This window comes from Xyrauchen texanus, chromosome 18, assembly GCF_025860055.1.
Source record: "Xyrauchen texanus isolate HMW12.3.18 chromosome 18, RBS_HiC_50CHRs, whole genome shotgun sequence".
Taxonomy (NCBI): Eukaryota; Metazoa; Chordata; class Actinopteri; order Cypriniformes; family Catostomidae; genus Xyrauchen; species Xyrauchen texanus.
In genome coordinates this window covers 41,443,518-41,468,214 of record NC_068293.1, presented here as the reverse complement: position 1 = coordinate 41,468,214, position 24,697 = coordinate 41,443,518, and the positions used below count along the sequence as shown (strand labels likewise).

Genomic DNA, 24,697 nt, shown 5'->3' with positions numbered 1-24,697 from the left:
AGCCGCTTCTCCCCGGGCGGACCGGAGTCAGACTCACGACCCCCGACGGAATGAACACCCCTCCGCATTCTCGGCGACACGTGGGAACACTCCTCCACCTATGGCAGCGGCCCTACCGCTCCAAGCGGTCGGGGAGACACTTCCCTCCTCCCCTCGCGGACGGCGGTCTTCCATCGACCCCTCCGCGTTTCTGGGGGATGGCAGGGCTCTCCTCCGCCCCTGGCAGGGGCTCCATCGCTCCAGGCGGTCGGGGAGTCCAGTTCCCACTCGCCTCGCGGACGGAGGCCGTTCACTGCGTCCGGGCGATCGGTCTACTCCCTTGCAGCGGCGCTCCCCTGGGTGGACGGCAGTGTCGAGGACTTTGCGACGGGCATCCCTCCTCCTTCCTGGGCTTCGGCACCAGTATAAAGGGATCAATGGAAAGGAGGAGGCCAGAACCGGCTTGACAATATAAATAATGGTTTAATAATAAACTGAAACTTTAACAGACAAACCCACATGACGGACATGTCCGTAAACTATCTCTATCCTGCACGGTCCTCTGTAGTCGACCTTTATCCCTCACGGAGGCTTAATTAGCCTAACACGGGACCGGGTGTGTAGGATCACGAACCGGCCCGCCCTCCGCCCTGCCACAGATAGTTCACCCAAAAAGTTTAATTCTGTCATAATTTACTCACCCTCATGTCATTTCAAACCCATATGACCTTCTTTCTTCTGCAGGACACCAGTTGAGTTAGGCTGAATGTTAGCTTCAGTTGTGTGGAATGAAAGTGAATGGTGACTGAAGCTAACATTGTGCCTAATATTATTATTATGATTTTTTGTGTGTATGTGTGTAATGTGATGTTTTATTAGGTGAATGCTTCAACGGATGGCTTGAGCCTCTGTTGGCCCGGATAGCAGAGAACTCCACAGCTGTAGTGAGTCCCGACATCACCACCATAGACCTCAACACATTTGAGTTCATGAAACCCTCACCGTACGGACAGCACCATAACCGCGGGAATTTCGACTGGGCTCTGTCCTTCGGCTGGGAGACCCTTCCCGATCACGAGAAACAGAGGCGCAAAGATGAGACATACCCTATTAAGTAAGAATAAGTGCAGATTTATGCTAATCCCAATTACCACTTGCTCATTATTTAAGGAATAGTTCACCCAAAAAAGGAAAATTGTGATAAAAATTATACAATCAAATTTGACAAAAAGCGCTTGACATCAGGGACATTACACACAAGAATTATTGATGTTTGATGCCATTGGAGTGATTTAAATAATGGTAAAATTTAAATGTTTGTGTAAACTATACCTGTAAATGCTTTGAGTGAGTGAAAATATTTTGCGATACTCTCAGAACTGCATTAGATTTAATTGTTTTCCATTAAACATGATTATTTCCCACACACTCACTAACACATTTCAGTCATTTTGTGGCTAATGGAAAAACATAACATTTGAGGAACATTTACACCGTAATCATATTTGCCCCTGCAGGACGCCAACGTTTGCTGGGGGGCTCTTCTCCATTTCGAGAGATTACTTCTACCAGGTCGGAAGCTACGACGAGGAAATGGAGATTTGGGGGGGAGAGAATATCGAAATGTCCTTCAGGGTGAGTGAACATTCATTTCCCACACACAGTCCAACTGTCTCAGTGGTAGTGCTCTGTATTAGCATAAATGTCTACCAGTCAAAGTTTGGACATTGGACAGAATCTCAGTCATTTTCTCCATAGGCGATTAGATTTTTTCCATGAACTTTCATAAGCCTTTAAATACAGACCTACCATAAGCTCCGAGGTTGTTAATCGATGGTATATGCTTCTGTTGAAGCAATTAGTCCACATTAATTCAACTTCATTTTTAAAAAACTGTGTTTAATAGCATTATTCCTGGTGTAGAACTACACTACCCATAATCCCAAAGGGGAAAAATCCACCAATCAGAGAAACGTCGCTCTATCTACACTCTCAAACTACATATATATTTGTATATATCTGAATATTTAGCAATAAACTTAAAATATATCTATTCTTTAACTTCTAATCAGCAACTTCAGCAATGTTAAATCAAGAGTTTCCATTGTTTTCAGTTCAGTGACATCATTGGCAATGCTTCAGGGGATTGTAGTTCATTCCCTTGTGAAAGACATTAAGTTTCTCTGGTCCTCCTGACCCCCTACAGGTATGGCAGTGTGGTGGGCAGCTGGAAATCATCCCTTGCTCTGTCGTTGGTCACGTGTTCCGCACAAAGAGCCCTCACACCTTCCCTAAAGGCACACAGGTGATCGCTCGCAACCAGGTGCGACTGGCCGAGGTCTGGATGGATGATTATAAAGAGATCTTCTACAGGAGAAACCAGCAGGCCGCTCAGATCGCCAAAGAGGTAACAAAAATATATTTATCTGAAACCGTGATGATTTTCTTCATCTTAGAGGAATGTTCCAGGTTCAGTGCAAGATAAACGATGGTCTGTGACAATGTTGAATACTACAGAAATGAATTTCAACACAACTGGAAAGCACTTTGTATTTGCAAAAGGTTGATGCAAGGTTAATGGGATCTTTGAAAGAGTTTTGTTTGAGGCACTTGTATCATGTAAACAAGTAGTGTTAACATGATACCAATAGAATTTCATGATTCTCGATACCAATTTCTATTCCACAGAATAAATGGGTAATATGCTACTGAACACACTCCTTTAGCCTATTCAAATATTACATTTCAATGTAAAAAATAAATTATATAAATCATAGCACCTTGGAGTATTTCTCAAATAAGTCAACTTTACTATTTGTTTTTTAGGTAGGACCCTAGGAAATCAGTTTTTATTTATTTTCTTCTAAATTCTATTCTCTAAAGTTTATTTCAGTTTCATTATCAAAATTGTGTCTAATTAAAAGAATCAAAAATTTAATCAAATAAAAATTGAACAATTAACAGAATTGGTCTTATTTTTGTCAAATTAAGAGCTGCACAACAGAGCATCTCATTATAAATGAAAACATAACTGGAATATTCTGTTCAGTACAGCAGCACTCTTGCTTGTGAGATATAGGTTCAACATAATAATAATGATGATAATAATCATATTAATAATAATAAATGACATTTTACTAAACATTAGTAGTACATTTCTTAAATGTCATGTGTTGAGCTTTTATCTTGAATCGAACTTTTATTTTGACACGATGGCTTTTCTGTTTCTTTGTTTTTGCTGGTAGCTTCACACCTACGGATACGTGATCGGCAGGCACTGACGGCATCTGAAGCAGAATGTATTGAGAGTATTACACACTTATTGGTAGCTAGATGTATCATTAAATTAGCCAAAATCTTCAATAAACAAACATGCAAGCGGGATGGGGAATGCGTAGAACTTTTATGACAGATTTCACAATTCTGCTGAATTTTTCTGCAGATAGTTTTCTTTGGAGTTCTGCGTGCGCAGGTGTGATTATTGAAGTGCAAAATGCTGCAATTTAATTATATAAAGATATAGTTTGCAGGCACTGTGCACAGTGAATGAGCGCTCTACAACAATAAGCAATGGTAACACTTTATAATAATGGTTTGTCATTAATAGGTAACTATGCAGGAATTAATGCAGGATTAATGAGTAGTACTAGATTAACACCTTAGTTACTACTAGTAACTAATATGGAAACATGATTAACCAATCAGTAAGTGATGATGAACTGATGACTGAGGTAGTTTACTGTTAGGCAATCAATAATTAGATTTTCCTCTTTGAGAACTATTAACTAACTATGGCTAATTTAAAATAACTACTAATTAATTACTAATCAATACATCAATACAATACATGACTATGATCATGGCCGTAACCACCATAGACATTGAGGGGGGCATGCCCCATTATGAATATTGGTCAACTGATATGGGTTTTTTCCATTGTTCATTGTCACATTATTACATTTGGTCCCCATCAATCCTTAACATGTGTTTACTTCCTTGGCTATGATACTCTACCAGACTGTAGCCTTGATTTAGCGACCTGTTGCATTCATAAATTAATTCCCACAAAGAAAGAACCCGTGCATGATCTAGTTCACAATAAGAACACAATAATTTACATTTTAGATGTGTTAATGTTTTGATTAGTAATTAATAAGTAGTTATTTTAAATTAGCCATAGTTATTTGATAGTTCTTAATGAGGAAAATCTAATTCAGTAATTATTGATTACCTAACAGTGAACTACCTACTAACTCACTATTACTTACTGATTAATTAATCATGTTTCCTTATTAGTTAATAGCAGTAGCTAAAGTGTTAATGTAGTAGTACTATTTAATCATGCATTAATTCCTGCATAATTACCTATTTATGATGGACCATTATTATGAAGCGTTACCTAAGCAATAAGCAATGTTTTGAGCATATGAGCAGCCTCACACATTCACTTTGCAGTTTGCGGTACACGCAGACTGTATATTTAATTAATTAAATCACATACTTTTACGGTTTAATAATTGCATATCCCAATTTTAATTTGATTAATTTTACATTTTCATTTACATTTATTCATTTGGCAGACGCCAAAGCGACTTACAAAAGAGGAAAACATTAGTGAATTATCTTAAGGAGACATTTGTACGAAAAGTGCCATACTACAAAGTTTTACTATCATCAGAATAGTATACAAAACAGATTTAAGCGCAGATTTTTGTGACCGGCTAAGTGCTCTTGGAAAAGATGTGTTTTTGAAGATAGAGTGTGAGTCAGCTTTACAGATTGAGTTGGGAAGGTCATTCCACCACCGTGGTATGATGAAACTGAAAGTCCGGGAAAGTGTTTTGGTGCCTCTTTGTTTTGGTACGACAAGGCGACGTTCCTTAGCCGACCGCAGGCTTCTGGTGGGAACGTAGCTCTGCAGAAATGATTTTAGGTGTGCTGGAGCAGACCCAGTGACTGTTCTGTATGCCAGCATCAGGGACTTGAATTTAGTACTTGCATGAACCGGCAGCCAGTGGAGAGAGACAAAGAGTGGTGTAACATGTGCTCTCTTAGGTTCATTAAAGAACAGACGTGCTGCTGCATTCTGGATCATTTGGAGAGGCCTAATAGCACATGCAGGAAGGCCTGCAACGAGAGCGTTACAGTAGTCCAGTCTAGTTATGACAAGTGACTGAACGAGCAGTTGTGTGGCATGTTCAGAGAGGAAAGGATCTTATCTTCCTGATATTGTAGAGTGTAAATCTACATGATCTTGCAGTCTTTGAAATGTGGTCTATGAAATTTAGCTCATCATCAATGGTTACCCCTAGATTTCTGACCGTTTTGGAAGGCGACACTGTAGTTGGACCCAGCTGCACGGTGATGTTGTGTTCAACAGCAGGGTTGGCTGGGTTGAGTTGCAGGTGGTGTTCCTTCATCCAGGCTGAGGTGTCTGCCAGACAGGCAGCGATTTGAGCGGTCACTGTGTCGTTGTTGGGCTGGAAAGACGAGTAGAGTTGCGTGTCATCAGCGTAGCAGTGGTAAGAGAAACCATGTGACTGGATGATGGGTCATTGTAAAGAAGTCACAGAACACATGCTCAAATGAGCATGTAATCAATTGAAAGCAGCCATCTTAGTCAGAGAGTGTGCAGGGACCAAACTGAATCTGTGCTCGTTACTGCAGAAACACTGGAATCGTTACATCTTTTTTTATTTTAGTCAGATCTCAGAACACCTCCAGAATTGGTACCAAAGTACCGGTACTATTGACATCACTAGTAGCAAGTAAAATAGATTTAGTTTAGCAAGCAAAACGGTTTTTTTTTCTGTGAAATGTTCGGTACTTCTTACTTCGCATGGACCGAAATTCTGAATCTGGGGTCTATATACATTTGCCGCATTTTTTCACCGTTTTCTGTTCAACTGTTTGCAAAATCATACATGTGGAAACAAAATGAATTATGTTTGAGCTGCAAGCAGTATGTCAGCAGCAATGCAAGATATTTACTCACCCACAGATCACTTTTACACTCCTTATGCAGAGGATGTCGGCGCTAGCATTGGCTAGGCTTTAATACACTCTCACGGATGATATTTGTACAACTGTATGGTTGACAGCCCCAGTTTCGTAATGTAAAGAGTAAGGATGCATATATTTTCTGGTTAAAGTTAACAGAAAACAGAGTGACATGATACGCGGTGACCTCGTCACGTTTTTAAGCTTTGGGAAATGGATGAAATAAGTGGCTGTCTGATGATATAAGTAGCATTTAAAAACTCTTATAAAGTTTGGTACAGAATAAGGGACCATCTCACCTAATTCGCTTTTGTGTTCAACTGCACTGTTTCAATTGTTTTTTCTATATTTATTACTTTTGCATGGACAAAAAACTTATCACAAAATCTATACACATTTTCCTCCATTATTTGTATCATTATTTGACCACAAGTCTGTTATTTTACCCATAAACAAAGCAAACTGTGGTTGTTTGCATTTAATCTCAGTCATAAAGTCTATTTCTGTGTAAGTGGGCAGTTTTGGCAGAATAAGCTGCAATGTGCAACAGACTTTATGATAGTCAAGGGTCTAGCTATGTGAGACTATTATGCAACATTATTGTTGTGTAATCAGTTTGCTCATTTAAAAACAAAATAAACAAACATGTGCCACCCAGCAGTTATTTTATACACATTGATTATGGCTGGATGTTTGTTGAAGGCCGGTTTTTAGTGGCCAACTTGGGTGTTTGCATGCATTGGCGTGTCTGTGTCTAACTAGTGTATTGAGAGAAAATGCCATCATTCCTGAAGTAGTTATATATTTCATAAATGAACAAAAGCAATGTAATTTATGTATTGAAAAGTATTTTTTCAATTATTGTAACATTAAAAGCAAGTTCATCAACGTATGTGAACATGTTAAGATTTAGATACATATTATTTATTGTACTTTATTATTAATGCAACGAGCTTGAATTGATAAATAACATTAATCATTAAACATTTGATATGATGCATAGATCTTAAAATAACCTTGGAGAAAATGCGACACTACCTCAGAGATTACCGTAACTGCTGTAGCTATGCAGAAGTATAAACCTTCTTCTGAAGGCATCTTGCTTGGCGTTCAACGTGTTGGTCTTCTGCGTCATAAACCACAGAAACACTCAAGATTCTGCATATGTGTAGCCAAAACCTGCTGCTGGATCATAACCACAGTCAGACAGCTTTAAAATGGTGACTCAGTTTCAATATGAGATTCAAAGCAGTTTATTTAATGAGACAACCATCTCTCTCTGTTTCTCCACAGCATTCGTTTGGAGATGTTTCCAAGCGTGTAGATCTCCGGGAAAAGCTTCAGTGTAAGAGCTTTTCCTGGTTTTTGAAGAACGTCTATCCGGAGGTCTTCATGCCCGATCTTAATCCCCTGCAGTTTGGCGCGGTGAGTGTGAGTGTGTGAGTGTGTGAGTGTGTGCGTGTGTGCAGAAGCATCAGCACTAACTGAACTACATTTTTCAGTATTGTGACAATAGCTCAGCTGCTTTTAAAATAGGAAGGCATTTGCAGTACAAGTAAGTTTGTAAAATACGAGAAAAAAAATGATTTAGATATTTTCTTAGATGTTGTATTGTGGATACAGTTTTGCAGCTGAGCGAGTTTTGGGGGATACACTCCTTTTGTATTTTCCTCTATAACAATCTGAAATTTTAGTGAATCAGTTTGTTCAGATGGTTCATGTAAATGTATGGGCAGAAATCCCTGTTAAGTATTCATGTCTTTTGTGTACTGAAATGCTACTGTGTGTGTGTGTGTGTGTGTGTGTGTGTGTGTGTGTGTGTGTGTGTGTGTGTATATATATATATGTATGTGTGTGTGTGTGTGTGTGTGTGTGTGTATATGTGTGTGTGTGTGTGTGTGTGTGTGTGTGTGTGTGTGTATATATATATATATATTAGGGCTGTCAATCTATTAACATTTTTAATCGAATTAATTACATGGTGTCCCGATTAATTAATCACATATACAAATATTAGCTGAGAAAGCCCTCATATAACAATAATTAAATTAAATAATGATGAAATAATTATACATAGTTATCTTTAAATATAAAAACTTATATATATATATATATATATATATATATATATATATATATATATATATATATATATATATATATATATATATATATATATATATATAAAATAAAAATATTCAGATAATTAAAATGCATTACATTCTTGTAGCAGAAGAGTTCATCATTGATAAGACAATATAAAAGTGGCTTTAGAATACAATGTATTGTTTAATACCATATTATTGATCATAAGTCAATTATTGACACACAGTTCATCAATCCATTTCACAAGTGAATTTGTCAATCAGAGATTTATTATGAGGGCTTGTTTAAGGACCCATCAATTTACACCTGCATCAGAGTTTTTAAAAAATGTTTGAAACAAGCCAGGGGTATACATAGTACACAATACTACAGATATATTTTACAATAATACCAAAACATTATATTCATTACATAGTGTAATGGTTTTCAATGCTTTGGAGTTGTTGGAGGTACAAAGAGTATTTAAATAATATATTGAAAAAACAAATCGCCAAAATACTACTGCATGGGCACATTCCCAAAAAAGATGAGGGGCAGGGACACGAGGGAGAGATAACTTACTATTATTGTACTAGGTGAATAAATATTGATTTTATTTTAGATGTATTTTTGCAGTGATGTTAAATGTTAATGAAGGCGCTGTGAACGTCACTCAGTTTGGCATAAGGTCTACGATACTAACTCATTTTAACAGCTCAGACCTACTCAATGTAAATATAATGAAGTGATTATTATGATTAGATAATAATCTAATCGTTAAAAAGCAAATTTCCAAATAAGCACATCAATTCCATTATTAAAGACTAGAAAGATTAAATGCGATCTTACCGGATTTAGTGCAAATTGAATAAAAACAATGTTGTCTGATCTGGAGGCTTCGAGTAGGGCCTTGTCCTTCATTATGACTGTAGAACTCCTGGCAGGTGTAGGTGTTCACTTTCACCAGGAGTTCACTTTTGATGAGGTCCACAGATGCTCAGTTCCTTGTCTCTGTCCACACAGCGGTCATCGGTGAAAACACCCAGGAATGACAGGAATGCTCAAAGCCAAAGATATCAGAGCTGTCATGTTTGGAGCACTGAAATGCTTCAGCAGAGCTGTCTGTGAAACTTCGGTGGCATAGCCTGCACTCTCCTTTTTTAGGGTCACCTGTATCTGGTTTTAACCATGTATATATTTTCTCCAATTCTTTATTATACGAACAAAGACACTTTTTCTTCACGGGAGCACTTTTTTTCCAGTGTTTTCCCGCTCTGGCAAGAAAAAAAGGCTGCACTGCGCATGTTCAGTGTTTTCTTATTAACTTTTTTTTATAGTGATTTTGTAATTAAAAGGACGAATTAAATAAAATGATGCCGAAATAATAATAATAAAGATAAAATATTATACAGACAAAATTGACAAAGCTTCCAATTTCGGGACCATACGACCTGCGTCAGACATGCTTGTGTCGCATCTCGGGTGTGTTGCGTCATAAAAATAAAATATTTAGGTCACTGTGTCAAGTTAAATATAGTTTAATACTCAATCTTTAAACACATATTGAGATCCCTTAGTAACGCATATCTGTGTTGTTTCTTCACTGTATAAACTGTGTGTTGCTCACACAGCTGAAATTCCGCTTACTGCCCTCTGGAGTATACAGGTGGTACTGCGATAAAATGCCTTAATTATTTTAACGAATTATTTTTTGTATAATTAATCGCACGTTATTAACGCGTTAACTCGACAGCCCTAATATATATGTGTGTGTGTGTGTGTGTGTGTGTATATATATATATGTATGTAGTAGTATGTATATATATATATGTATATATATATATATATATATACATACATTTAAATATTCTGATTTAGATATACTGTATATCATTTAGATTTATTGATATAGCCATCAAATTTATATTGAATAGTTTCAATGTGTAGTTCACTTTTTGTTTGTAGTTTGTAGACTAGCTATCTACCTTTTTAAAAGAGTAGTTTGGCTGTAGTGTAACTACTTAAAATGATGAGAGTTTGTATTTGGAAGCTGCAGTTCTAGAGTGGATTCCCCAACACTCTCTCTCTCTCTCTTTCTTCCCCCCCCCTCCTCACACCGCAGTGTGTTGTGTCTGGCTGCTGTGGTTTCCTACCATGCAGCAGATCTTGAAGAGCGCATACCTCCATGTTTTAACACTTTCATGTTACAATACCACAATCCATCCCATTTCTTCCATCATCTCTCCCGTTCTGTTTCGTTTTCTTCTCTCAAACCATTTCACATTCCTTGTCTCTCTTCAGATAAAGAGCGTGGGGAAGGAGGCCTGTTTGGATGCTGGAGAGAATAATGAGGGAGGGAAGCCTCTGATCATGTACTTCTGCCACGGGATGGGAGGAAACCAGGTACTGCCAGAGCGAACAGTGTGACCTGTAAACGAATCAAGTGGATTGATAAAAGGACATTTATAGGATTCTTATTGATTTAAGATTTCGTGAGAAATTAGATTGGTTTGGAAACGTTCCATATTTAAAGTTTACGTCAGTGGCCACGGTCACGGTAACCTTGGAAATATTAGGACATTTTTAACTCGTGTTTTCCAGGTTTGGAAAACATCATGGACATAAATAAAAGGTACATGCGGCATTCTGGGTTCTCTATCGTCATCTCTGGCTGAAATGTAAAACTGCAAGTTAGAGAGAGACACTGTTTTGACTTTTATTTATGAAAATATGTTATCTGAGCAAGGAAGCATATCTGCAGCCGGACCGTTTCTATTTTTAGTTTAAAAACATAGCATAGACGTCCACACACACAAAAACAAATAACAAAAGCCTGTCCAGCCAAATTGAACCTAGTCACTGTCCTTTTCTGCATATCTCGGCGGCACTTGGTGGTCCGCTCTGCATAACGCGGCAGCTCATTTTTGCGGCACGTTTCGTGGACGCACCACCGGCCAGCTCATTTACCCACTGGCCAATCCGCCCATGAAAGTGCGTCGGCCCACTGGGAAAATGCCAGATTGCCAGTCCAGCCCTGGTGGCCATTACGATTTCTTGACCGTTTCAGTTGCATCTCAATTCTATTTTTAATTCGTTTCCTTTGTATGTTTGCCAGTAGCTCTCAGGAATGTCTGTGCAAATTTTGTTATCTGCTTAATGAGGTGTTTTTTCCTCCGGTGAAGGTCATCTCTCTTCTCTGATCATACAGTATTTCGAGTATTCAACCCATCATGAGTTACGACACAACATTCAGAAGGAGCTGTGTCTGCACGCATCCGATGGAATCGTAAAATTAGAGGAGTGCCAGTATAAAGGTCACAACACCATGACGGGACCTCAGCAGAAATGGGAGCTGAGAGAGGTACAGAAACATTTAAAGGCCATGTGGAGTTCTCTCTCTCTCTCTCTCTCTTCTAGGGCAGCACCCTAATTATCATGGATCCTCACTAGTCACCAAGGCAGAAGCTTGTTGGGTCTGTTCCAAAACATAGTGAGCTACCTTGCTGTCTCCTGCCTAAATAGGTAGCTGTCTTCTATGGTGGCATCCTAACCTCTAATGAGCATAAAACACAAGACACACATTTAAAAAAAATGTGTCATATTAAACTGTTATTTATAGATACTTTTCAGTATTGAATGGATTTTAAGGATATTTATCATCTAAATTTATCTCGCTTCGTCCGCCATATTGGATGTAATTTTCTGCTGAGCTCATCAAGGTGCATTCTGGGATCGCCTACACAGCGAAGGATCCATCCGATGCTACCTTCAAATTTGGCCAAACCGAGATATCTCAAGAGGCAGCATTATTGAGATACCTACCTTTAGGAAAAGCGTCAGGAGCACGCCTATGATGCCTTAAAATGCTCCTTACAGAGGACGCTCACTAGGTTTTGGAACAGACCTGCTATATCATACAAATAGCGCTCCTCGCACGAATTGCACGGGAGATTAGAATCACATTTTATTTTTATAGTAATAGTAATTTCTTTACATTATTAATGTCTGAATATACATTGTGATCAGTTGAATGCCACTTTGGTGAATAAAAGTATCAATATCTTTCCATAAGAGCAAAATCTGTACATTATTCCAAACCTATAGCTGCCAGTGCATATCTGTCATCAGTCTGTGAAAAAAAAAAAAAAAGTCATTAAGAACCTATATATATATATATATATATATATATATATATATATATATATATATATATATATATTATACAGTGGGTACGGAAAGTATTCAGACCCCTTACATTTTTCACTCTTTGTTATATTGCAGCCATTTGCTAAAATCATTTAAGTTCAATTTTTCCCTCATTATTGTACACACAGCACCCCATATTGACAGAAAAACACAGAATTGTTGACATTTTTGCACATTTATTAAAAAGAAAAACTGAAATATCACACGGTCCTAAGTATTCGGACCCTTTGTTCAGTATTTAGTAGAAGCACCCTTTTGATCTAATACAGCCATGAGTCTTTTTGGGAAAGATGCAACAAGTTTTTCACATCTGGATTTGGGTATCCTCTGCCATTCCTCCTTGCAGATCCTCTCCAGTTCTGTCAGGTTGGATGGTAAACGTTGGTGGACAGCCATTTTCAGGTCTCTCCAGAGATGCTCAATTGGGTTTAAGTCAGGGCTCTGGCTGGGCCATTCAAGAACAGTCACGGAGTTGTTGTGAAGCCACTCCTTCATTATTTTAACGGTGTGCTTAGGGTCATTATTGTCTTGTTGGAAGGTGAACCTTCGGCCCAGTCTGAGGTCCAGAGCACTCTGGAGAAGGTTTTCGTCCAGGATATCCCTGTACTTGGCTGCATTCATCTTTCCCTTGATTGCAACCAGTCGTCCTGTCCCTGCAGCTGAAAAACACCCCCACAGCATGATGCTGCCACCACCATGCTTCACTGTTGAGACTGTATTGGACAGGTGATGAGCAGTGCCTGGTTTTCTCCACACATACCGCTTATAATTAAGGCCAAAAAGTTCTATCTGGGTCTCATCAGACCAGAGAATCTTATTTATCACCATCTTGGAGTCCTTCAGGTGTTTTTTAGCAAACTCCATGCAGGCTTTCATGTGTCTTGCACTGAGGAGAGGCTTCCGTCGGGCCACTCTGCCATAAAGCCCCGACTGGTGGATGGCTGCAGTGATGGTTGACTTACTACAACTTTCTCCCATCTCCCGACTGCATCTCTGGAGCTCAGCCACAGTGATCTTTGGGTTCTTCTTTACCTCTCTCACCAAGGTTCTTCTTCCCCGATAGCTCAGTTTGGCCGGACGGCCAGCTCTAGGAAGGGTTCTGGTCGTCCCAAACGTCTTCCATTTAAGGATTATGGAGGCTACTGTGCTCTTATGAACCTTAAGGGCAGCAGAACTTTTTTTTGTAACCTTGGCCAGATCTGTGCCTTGCCACAATTCTGTCTCTGAGCTCTTCAGGCAGTTCCTTTGACCTCATGATTCTCATTTGCTCTGACATGCACTGTGAGCTGTAAGGTCTTATATAGACAGGTGTGTGGCTTTCCTAATCAAGTCCAATCAGTATAATCAAACACAGCTGGACTCAATTGAAGGTGTAGAACCATCTCAAGGATGATCAGAAGAAATGGACAGCACCTGAGTTAAATATATGAGTGTCACAGCAAAGGGTCTGAATACTTAGGACCATGTGATATTTCAGTTTTTATTTTTTAATAAATGTGCAAAAATGTCAACAATTCTGTGTTTTTCTGTCAATATGGGGTGCTGTGTGTACAATAATGAGGAAAAAAATGAACTTAAATGATTTTAGCAAATGGCTGCAATATAACAAAGAGTGAAAAATTTAAGGGGTCTGAATACTTTCCGTACCCACTGTATGAGATATATATATATATATATATATATATATATATATATATATATATATATATATATATATATATATATATATATATATATATATGAGATATATATATATATATATATATATATATGAGATATAGATATATAGATATATAGATATATAGATAGATAGATATATAGATAGATGTATAGATAAACAAAACAAGTTTTTGCTTGAACACCCCAACTCGCAAGTGGGGAAACTGCTGCTCTCATGCACAGGGGAGAGCAATAGTTGGTCAAGAGTTTCATTAAATAATACATAGATTTTGGTTTGTTTCTCACCAAACCTTTTCATATTCTTTCATAACAATCATGAGTCTCATGGAATTGTGCATCCTTTCCAAGCTTGAAGAGGTGGTCACCATTAACTGCCATTGTATGACATCACTGAACACAATATTTTCACAATTCTCCCTTTATCTAAAAAAAAAATACAAAAACTCATATTAGCTTACTTTTAGAGATCACGTAGTGATCCGAGAAGCAGGAAAGGTGACTCGCAATACCTGGTCTGTTCTGATACGTGGATGTGCGGTTGTTACTCAGAGATCAGACTGCTAGATGATGCCATTGACCAATCAGAATCAAGTATTCCAGAGCGCAGTGTAATAAGATGCATTCAAATGCTGCCTACATAGGCAACTCTTTAGGTTTTGGAATAATGTCCGTTTTGTCTGTGTAGTCAAACGTATACTTTTTGGGCTTGCTAAACTGAAGCACATATAAAAGGACAAAGACAAAGAGAGTAATGAATCTTCTCACAGCTTCAGTTGTAGTGCATGACTCACTGTCTAATTCAGTGTTTCCCAACCACTGTGCCACTAGTGTGCTGAGGAAAATGATAAAATCCCTCAAAATAAATAAATGCATGAAAAAAAAATAATATTTCAGGGATCCAAACTCCTCACCTTTCGGAGAAATTCACAGTTTTGAAAGCATAATCGGTCACTTTTGTGATTGCGACGAGCAACGATTAATGTGTTAAAATGACTGATATTTATACGTGTTAATGGTCATCACATGACTTGCGTCAGCACTGCAGAATACATTGAAGTCTATAAAGTGATGTCACTTTACACCAAAGTGTTTGATAAGAGATATTGAATGTCTCTTAATTTATTTTAAATTAAATATGACTTTATTGTTTACGAATATCAGACACCCCAGTTACTGAACTAAATTAAATTCACCAAGAAAACACTTTGACCTAAACATAAATGAGTCCTTTATTTATTTTCTGCCATCAAAGGAACTGCAAGATTTTTTCTCTCTTCCAAATAGAGAAAAAAACTCAAACACTTTTTTTACGTGGCAACCTGGTAAAATCGCCCCTCTGTGACGCTTTCTTGCAACTCGTGTCATGCGGAGGGCGATGCCTCGCTTGACGCTGGCGTTGAACGGAGCGTTGATGGCTCGACTCAACTCATGTGAAATGCGCTTTACAATGACGAAAGAACAATATTGAAACTCAAAATGATTATTATTTGTCTATTATTGTGGTCAAGCTCAGCAGTTTAAATATGCTACTGTAAGAACATGATACTGTAGATCTGCTTTGTGTTTATAATTCTTAAACTGAAGTCAGGAGATTTATAGCCATGCAAGTTTTAATAAAGGAGAAGGACGTTATTGAAACTCACTATTATTAGACTATTATTGTTATTGTCTTTTTGGATGAAAAATACTGAAGGAAGACGATAGAGCTGCTTTGTTCTTTTAATGCTTAAACACTATAAAGTCTATTGGTGGATTTCGGTCATGAACGACTCAAAATGATTCAATGACTCACTCGTAGCACATAAGACGCTCATTTGTCGCCACCTAGTGACATTTCCAGAAGGGGTCACTAAACTAATCAGTTAATAAATTGTAACAAACTTATGTAACAGAAGCCTCACCAAAATACTCTTTATTTTGCAGCTAATTCTGCACAATTGTAAACTTGAATAAACTTGAATCACTAAAATAGCTGGAATTGGTGCTTTTAACTTATTCTTAAAAAATATATATTTTTGGACCAGTGATTGTCTTCCTTTTTCGCTCCTCATGAGTTTGCATCGCTGTAATTTGTTGTGGCATTTCAAGAACAAAAGTTGTTTTTTCATTACCCATTTAGCGCTCTTGCCACCTTTGACCTCACACAGCGTAGCCGACCTATGTGACATGTTTTTTTGTTTTTTTTTTGCATAGCCGAATTTCAACCATTACAAGTAAACAAGCTACTAAGACGGACAGAAAATATAGACATGTTTTTGAAAAGGAAAAATATTGACATGGTTAGCCTATGTGGGATAGAGGTGTACCATAGACTTTTTTTGTCGTTAAAAAGTGTGCCGTGGCAGAAAAAAGGTTGGGAAACACTGGTCTAATTCTGTCTGACATTTGCTTTTGTTATTTGGCTGGAGCCTACAGTGCTGATAGATCTTGTCCTGTTATTTTATTCCCTTTGCAGGATCAGCTGTTCTATAACAAGGGCTCAAAACAGTGTTTGACTGCTCGACACGAGAACCCCTTTCTAGTGTCCTGCAATCAAGCTGACAAATACCAACGCTGGCTCTTCACCTGAGCGGAGGGACCACTGAGAGACACACACACACACACACACACACACACACACACACACACACACAAACAAAATCACAGGGTCCAAAATTAGCTTTTTGCCATAGCTGCCAATGACGAGTGAAAATGTACCTTCCATAAATATTTCTGTATTTTATATAAAAAAAATATATATAGTTTATGTTCTTATGATTGCAGAATTATAGAGAGTTTTTTCCCCCTTACACATTTGTGACTAGAAAAGGAATCGAAAACCTGAACTGGTTCTTTTTATTTCCGTGTTTGGTTTTGTTAATGGTTCTTGAACGTGTGCATTCATACGGCTGGATCACAGTGCTGGAATATTTTCACAGTGTTTTCTTCACCGATATTTATCACAGTATATTTCTACATAAAGCTTGTGATCTGAATTGAATGTGATGAGAGAAGAAGACTGGGTGCCACAAAATAAAAACAAAGAGACAAAGAGTCTTTATTTTGCGTGTCCATCGCTGGTCGCACGCAAACCAGTGTAGTCTGATTCGCAAACAAATGACTCTTTATGAATTGATTCTTTTTAATAACCTTAAAATTCTGGATTTTGTCTTTAGTAGACATCATGAGTTAAATTGCACACGTCACTTTTATCAGCGATGGTCAGGTGTACTCTCATAGTTCCTAATAAAGTTAAATGTCAATTGACAGGTAACTGAATTATTCACTTCCCAAAGCAAATTTTTACTCTACTTGGCGAGTTTTAATTTTGGACCCTGCACACACACACACACACACACACACACACACACACATACTACACAACAAAGTCTCCTGTATGACAGGGAGAGAATTTTAATTTATTTTTGGACATGGAAAATATTGCTGCTGGAATAATCTAAAGGACCCAAAAAAATGGTGCATGCATGGACATTCCAGTATTTACAGTACAGTATATATAGTATAAAGTACATACTGTAGGGGCCAAGGTACCTTGTGGGTGGGTGCTCAGAAAAGTGCATTCAAGTGAAGTTTTATATTTTTATCTTTATCTCTGTTTTATTCCTTTTTATCTGAAAGACTTCCATATCTGTATCCATTGCATTTCTACATTTTTTACTGGACAATAATTCACAATGGACTCTATATTAGCTGCAATTTCGAATGTGAAATTCAGACTATGAATGTTTTAACGAGAGAAGAGGCCTGAACAGATTCTTCGATTATTTCTGCTACGCATCATGCAAATTTTAAAACACCAAAGACTTCTTGAAAGTATGTTTTTTATTCCCTTTTCACCATGTTTTTTTCTTTTCCTTTTCTTAATTTATGTGCAATGATACGATCTTTTGGGTCATTTCTGTTACACAGTACTATTTCATCTTTCTGTAAAAAACCCCCACATGATTGTCTTTTATTAAAAGAAGGTATTTCTATAAAATAAACATTGTTTGAAATATTTTGGTTAGTGAAATAAAAAAATTTAATAAAAATCCTTAATTTTTTATGTTAGTAGTAATTTTACATAAAAATATATTTATATATATATATATTTTTAATATTTTTTTTTTTTAAAGTAATATCACAGTGTAGTGCTATATGGCCCTACATCAGCACTGCTGTGATTCGGCCGTAGGTAATCACAGCAGTGCTGATATAGGGCAATATAGCACGATTGTGAGTGTGATATTGCTTATATACAACAGATCAATGAACAAGAACATTTAAAAAAATAAATAAATAGGATGGTCATAAAAACGCATTTGTTCAAGGAACTACTTTTGCTGGTTCAAAACAAATGATGCGTCCAAACCTCCATTAGTAATTCAAAATGTTCACTTCAGAAATAGTATCATGGCTTGTGCTGTTTCTAACAAGTTATTGGATAAACAAGGATGGATTGATGGGTGTGTGCATGTTTATGTGTCTTTGTGTGTGTGTGTGTGTGTGTGTGTGTGTGTGTTAGAGAGAGAGAGAGATGGAGCGTGTGTTGCCACACCCAAGCAGAGATGCTGTCAGCTTTCTCAGTGGAAAAATAGCATCCAAGTGGGGATATTTCTCCCTATTTCGTGGTAGCAAGAGGTGGCAAGAGTCGATCACTATAGAAACAGCGATGTCCTCCGCCATTTTTAAACAGTGTGTATCCAATGTGGAAACTCGTTAAGCGCCTCGAGTTCTGTAATCAAACAGTCCTTTGTGTCTCTCAGCTGCGATGAGCCTTAATCCTGAAATTGTTCATTTAAAGCAGTTTAAAACAATGTCCTAGCTTAAGTAATGTAGTGGTAATACGAGCGATCATGGAGCGCTGTTCTATGTAAACAATAACTAACAGACTCACTTTATGTCACCAACTGGCTCATATTACACACAAAAATCTTTTGCCACCACCTGCTGGCTAACATATGTAATTTGAAAAATAAAGACAGTAACTCCTAACACATAGATACTACACTTACACTTTAGTTTAGAATGGCACAAACACAAGCGGAGTGACACACACACACACAGTGAGTGCTGATGCTGTCAGACCATCAGTGCTCATGGAATGTCTCTCGTCCAATCAGATTTGAGGACCGGAACTACCTGTTGTGTGTGTATGTGTACTATTAATTTAATGATTCCAACTAAAAAAAATGTAATTCAATTTAAAGCATAAATCTAAAATATAACTTGGTTTTGAATTTTTTTTTTTTTGGAATTATTTAAAATTAACCCCCATGTTTGCATGTTTTGCAAATATAGTAAAATATAATATTCATCTTTAAAGATTAAGTTGAAATAGTTAATTTTTTTTATCCAAAATATTAAGATTAGACATGAAAATACACTGCATATAAAGGATGACCCTCCTCACAAACAGGTTCTTGGTCAGACCTTTTTATGATGAATTTCTTAGGGGATGTTTTTATTATGTTTCGAGCCATCAGATAATCTTTTATTTCACCAATTGAAATATCCTATGTTTTATAGGATTTTTGTGTAGTTTGCTGTTGAGTCTCTTAAATATTTGATACGGTTAAATACATGGACATGTATGGGCTGTCATGGGCTAGTGCAACAACACTGGCCATACAGTAAATGCCACAGTCTGGCAGAAGGGGGCGCTACAATACAAGCATCTGCCCTCAGAATAATGAAATACAGAACTGAATGAACAAAAAGCAATGGATGAAAGATATATTGCCAATGTTTTAAATTGATATAATACAGGTATACACAACTGAACTACTGTTACACTGGCATTGATGCTGATTAATTTTCCTTGCTTATATTTTGTAAAAACGTATATAATTTTTTGTAAGATTGTGTTTCAGAATTACAGAAAAGTTTCTAAGGGTTATCCAATATTTTGGTAACATTATTTTGTTTACTAGATCTATTTATCTGTCTGTCTGTCTACCTTTTTGTTGCCTTGAGACAAGGCTTTGTCAAGCCAGCATCAGATTTAATCTTGACAAATGTTTCTAATTGGATAGTTATTACATGACAAGGGCCTCTTTAACAAAGAAACTTTTTATTCAATACATACCTTTTAAGGAACGCACAATAAATACACATTATAATAGATCATTTATTAGAAATACTGAGAACAGAATGAGGAGAATCTAACTGGTTACATGACATGACGAATCCGGCCCACATTCGGCACCACTACAGATAGATCTGTACACTTGTATTTTACATCCCATAATTCATCAAAGAACGAGGTGTCTTGTACCAGCATGGTGTATAGAAGAGGTGAATTGCAACAAATCCTGAATCAAAATACAGAAAAGAAATCCTAAAAGGCTAAACAAAGTGTTAATTTGACCTCTTACAATCAGACACAATGGCAAAAATGAATAAGAAAATGAAGGCGTTCACGTTTTTAAGTAAAACCATGGCTTACTTAAGCCAAGGCAGTGTTTCAATGCTGCTGCCCACCAAATGATATCCTTCTAGAACATTCAGTATTTTCAATCATTTGAAAACACATGATCTTCTCCCTTAATTTAAGAACACATTTAATCTTTAAAGGTGAAGTGTGTTATTTTCTGCACCACTATGGCGTCAAACATGCACAAATAAACTCGATTTTATTTATATATGCCCGTGCAAAACTCGCCGCCCTTATACGAGGCGAGGGTGTTGTTGTTGGTGGTTGCTAGGGTGTTGCTAAGGTCCCTAGATGTGCCTCGAAGTTCCTCCCCTTCAATGTAAGTCCATGGGATTTTATTTGCCAGTTTTATAGTCCACCAGATTCCATTTTAAAATTGCAGGGGAAATCAGCTGCATTAAGCTGGGGTAGAAGAGAACCTCTTAAAGTGACACACTTCACCTTTACAGATTTGACCATTTCAGTCCCACCCCACGAGGTCACGGTACTATGATGACATAAAAGGCATTTGATTTTCCTGTCTCAAGCTTATTGAGAGACATTCTCCATTAGAAAATGACTCTCCATTCCTTTAGGAGGATAAACAAACTGACAGATACATCATAATGTATGTGCGTTAAATATTAGAGATTCATCTTTAAACCCGTCCATGCTTTGAATGGACAGTTCACCCAAAACGGACAATTCTGTCATTATTTACTCACCCTCATATTATTCCAAACCACAAAAGTAGAATTTCTCAAGATGACCGGTGCACTATGTTGCAGGAGTTCTGAAGCCACACAATAGCTTTGTGCATATAGAACAATATATGGGTGTGTAAATGATGACAGAATAGTCATTTTTGGGTGTCCCTTTAACTGGGTTCAAACAAATATGTGAAATGAATATTAGCCACTGTGTAAACTATTGCACTTAACACATTACTATTCAGAATGACTTGCTCAGCCATAGTTAACTTGTAAATTAAATCACTGTGACAAGAATTATTAGTATTTTCCTAAATCTTCAGCACAGTTACAGAAAGAACCTTTCCACATATTAGCTAGGAAAACAAATGTCATGCCATAAAATATTTTGCGCTGTAACTTGTGGAAAAATTCTGTTCATCTTTCTGGCCTCCATCCATTCAACACTATTATTTGTGCAATAAATCTTAATTACGACCTTTTGCAACTCTTATATTAGATATTTTGCCATCTAGAGTTTCATTCTTTGTCACTTAAACGCTTTTAAAAATCATCTTCACCTGATTGAAATGGAATGCGTCAAAATGCATTTCATCACAAATCCCTGTATGATCCCAAAGATAATGCAAGACTTCGGTATTTCAGCATTTCACAAGACAGAGAGTTCTGAGTTGACCAGTTTCATCTTAATCTGGTCTAAAATGTGATATCTGTCATCTAAGTCATTTTCTATCAACTCTCTTTGCTTTTAAAGCAAATGCAGATAGTGATATACTGTACTATAGTTTTCTGATAATAATAACGTCATGGAAAAACACTTAATGTCTCCATTAAAACTTGGAGATATGTTATGAAAACATAAAATCAAAGGCTATGTTCGGAATATCGCTTTACCATACTATTTTTATTAATTATACACATTTTTGCCAATATGTGCCATAATCAGTAAGTACTAGGCTAGTATTCCTTTCAACTCTTTATAATTTTTTTCTGCATGCCATTTTATAATATTTTGTAGGTATTATTTCACAGTTCAAACTGTAGTATGGTGGTCACATTGCATTAGTTGGGTCCAGTTATCATCCTATGAAAATGATTAAATAATAAAGGTATAACTGTTTACTGCACATTTTAACAAATGTAAGTAAACTGAAGCAATACCAAATGCAGTATGGTGGTAGCATGCTATTCTGAACACAGCCACTGTCATGACACGGTACCAGATAGCCCCGCCCCCTCAGTGCTCAGGAAATTATTGGTTATGGTTGTGTAACATCAGCCAATGGAAAAGTGCAATTACGTTCACAAAATGCATCATGTTCACAACATAAAAATGATGATTTTGGTTTTGTAAACGAAAGGCAAATGATCAGCACATCTTTTAAGAGCCATTTTCATGCTTTTACTAACTCTTGAAAAGCATGATATACGTGTACGAAATACAGTATTTTCTCTTTTACAGTACATCGAATTCTTACAAAACCATAAACCAGCAATGAATGCTAAAATAAAAACATGCTCTTACCAAACATTTAGATATACACTTACTTCAGAACACGAACAGCAATAATCAGTTTTTTCGGTTTTCTCTTTTGCAACACTGACACGGATACATAGAAAAGTTCTATCCACATTTCTGTTCAAAACTAGAACTTTTGAAATGACAAGAACACTGCGTTAGCATAAGGCCAGAAATATACTTTACTCAAATACGTAAACGCTTTGCCAGCATTGCAAGTGCACGGTCCTGGTTTGCGTTACTTTGACAGTAACAAAGAGTTGTCTTAAAATGTCTGTGCCTTTAAACTACAAGTGTTATTATTAGCTAGCTATTAACATGCCATCATGTTTAACTAACTTGTTTAGCAAGTTGTTGACATGAAATAGAAACTTGACGGTAGTAAAAGACAGTTTATGCAAATGCCAGCTACAGTGTAGCGCCCCTTGTGGCAGTGCTTAGAATACAATGCATGTGCATTGCATTATGAATTCTGTTCCAACGCATTTCGGAACACAATAGTAATGCGTCTGTGTTCACATATTTGCATAGAGCATATTTCGGCCATAAAGCTGATAATTTCTGCTGTAAATTTTGAATTTGCAGCTTAACTGTTTTGTTCTTTCAAAATTCCAGTAAAAATACATATTTATGGTTCCGCCTCGCCAAAGTTAGAATACATTTTTCAAATTGAAACAACGGTGTGCAGAATTAAAGGCTACTTTTATAATCTCACCACACTTTGAATCAAACGTTTCAAACTTAAACTGGGGTAGGCTCCGCGAAAGCATCCTGTAAAGTCGGTCCTTTCGCATTGTCCGTTAGCGAAACGTCAGGAAGATTGTGAGGCATCTCCTTTGGCTGTTCAGCAACGTAGCAGTTCCCATTGGTGATGTAGCCATCCTGTGTATTGTTGTTGCTCAGATAGTTTGGGTATTTCATCTGGCTCAGCTGTCCCGACTGGCTGAGGAAGGACCCTTTGGATTGGACGCTTTTATCCGCATCTGGGGCACAACAGCCAATCATGGCCGTTGATCCATTAGTGAGGGTGAAGTGCTGATTGGTGTATGGCTGTTCAGGCTGTTGGGAGTAATCCATGTACTGGTCAGTGGTCATATTAAAGGGACCCTGAGACATGACCCTACTTGAGTCATTAACCCTGTCTTGATAGGAAACTGAGTCCCCTTCGTAGGCATCACTAGTGTGGTTGGTGGTGGTTAAAAGTGGCGCAGCGTTTTCCAACTGATAGTACTCCGCGGTGGAGCTGATGTAGTAGGAATTTCCATTAGTTTGGTTATCTGATGTGACCGTATTCTCTGGGTAACACATCACAGAAGGCGTAGCAACTTCACTGCAAGACGCTGCCGTAGTCCGCTGTCCAATATCGAATTCCTCCGTCTTGACTTCATCTTCATCATCATCTTCCTCCTCCTCCGAGTCACTGTTTGCCAAACTCTGTGTGCTGGAGTCGGAGAGACTACATAGACTGCTGCTCTCATCGTCATCTTCGTCATCCTCTTCCTCATCCTCGTCTTCCTCTTCCTCTTCTAAGGCCTCATCCATGTCGTCGCCAGCCTGTAGGCACATGATGGTGCTGGGTGGAATGGAATCGGGGATTGCGTATTCCAGTGCATGCTGGCCCATTGCCAGCGGGCTGCAGTGACCGTTTGGGCCGGCGTGGAAACCGTTGCCAGTCGCAGTGGCAGCAATGCCAGAGCTCTGCTGCTGTTCTCGGCTCTTTTCAAGTTCAAGCTTCATGATGGTGTGCAGGAAATGCGTCCGGACTCGGATGGGGTTAAACTCAATCCGACCGGCTGCGTTGCTGCAGCCCTCTTTTGTGCAACCGCATGGGAATGACATTCGGTCTACCTGTGGACAATCAAGAACATGTTTAACAGATGTAAGTTCAGGATAGTATAGGACAGTGGTTTTTAAAAGGATAGTTGTTTGGCCTATGCAGATCATGGTACTGGTCAAATTAATGTAATTAAAATGTAGATTTTAAGGACATTTGTTTTTTAATTTTGTTCGATAAACTATTTAGGTACAGTGTTGGATCGCTACTTGATGTCCCCTGTAAAATCTGGGTCCTTATGAAAAAGCAGTTGAGAAACACTGATATAGGATGGTCTGAATTACACACAG

The 24,697-nt window shown here is 37.7% G+C and overlaps 2 protein-coding genes across 7 annotated transcripts in view; one reads left to right on the top strand and one right to left on the bottom strand.

Moving 5' to 3' along the window:
* LOC127659305 (polypeptide N-acetylgalactosaminyltransferase 3-like) overlaps positions 1-17,910 on the top strand; it is a 31,431-nt gene extending 13,521 nt beyond the window's left edge. For all 3 annotated transcript variants that reach the window (XM_052149062.1, XM_052149061.1, XM_052149060.1), the window contains exons 5-11: positions 859-1,093; positions 1,497-1,614; positions 2,186-2,386; positions 7,273-7,404; positions 10,366-10,467; positions 11,273-11,425; positions 16,406-17,910. In XM_052149062.1, the coding sequence (XP_052005022.1) occupies positions 859-1,093; positions 1,497-1,614; positions 2,186-2,386; positions 7,273-7,404; positions 10,366-10,467; positions 11,273-11,425; positions 16,406-16,519 (1,055 nt within the window). In that variant the 3' untranslated portion in view covers positions 16,520-17,910. The remainder of the gene's footprint in view (positions 1-858; positions 1,094-1,496; positions 1,615-2,185; positions 2,387-7,272; positions 7,405-10,365; positions 10,468-11,272; positions 11,426-16,405) is intronic.
* A 2,075-nt stretch (positions 17,911-19,985) lies between these two features.
* The window catches only part of LOC127658528 (cysteine/serine-rich nuclear protein 3-like), a 68,327-nt gene continuing 63,615 nt past the window's right edge, over positions 19,986-24,697 (bottom strand). For all 4 annotated transcript variants that reach the window (XM_052147844.1, XM_052147843.1, XM_052147846.1 and 1 more), the window contains one exon: positions 19,986-24,421. In XM_052147844.1, coding sequence (XP_052003804.1) covers positions 23,315-24,421 — 1,107 coding nt within the window. In that variant the 3' untranslated portion in view covers positions 19,986-23,314. The remainder of the gene's footprint in view (positions 24,422-24,697) is intronic.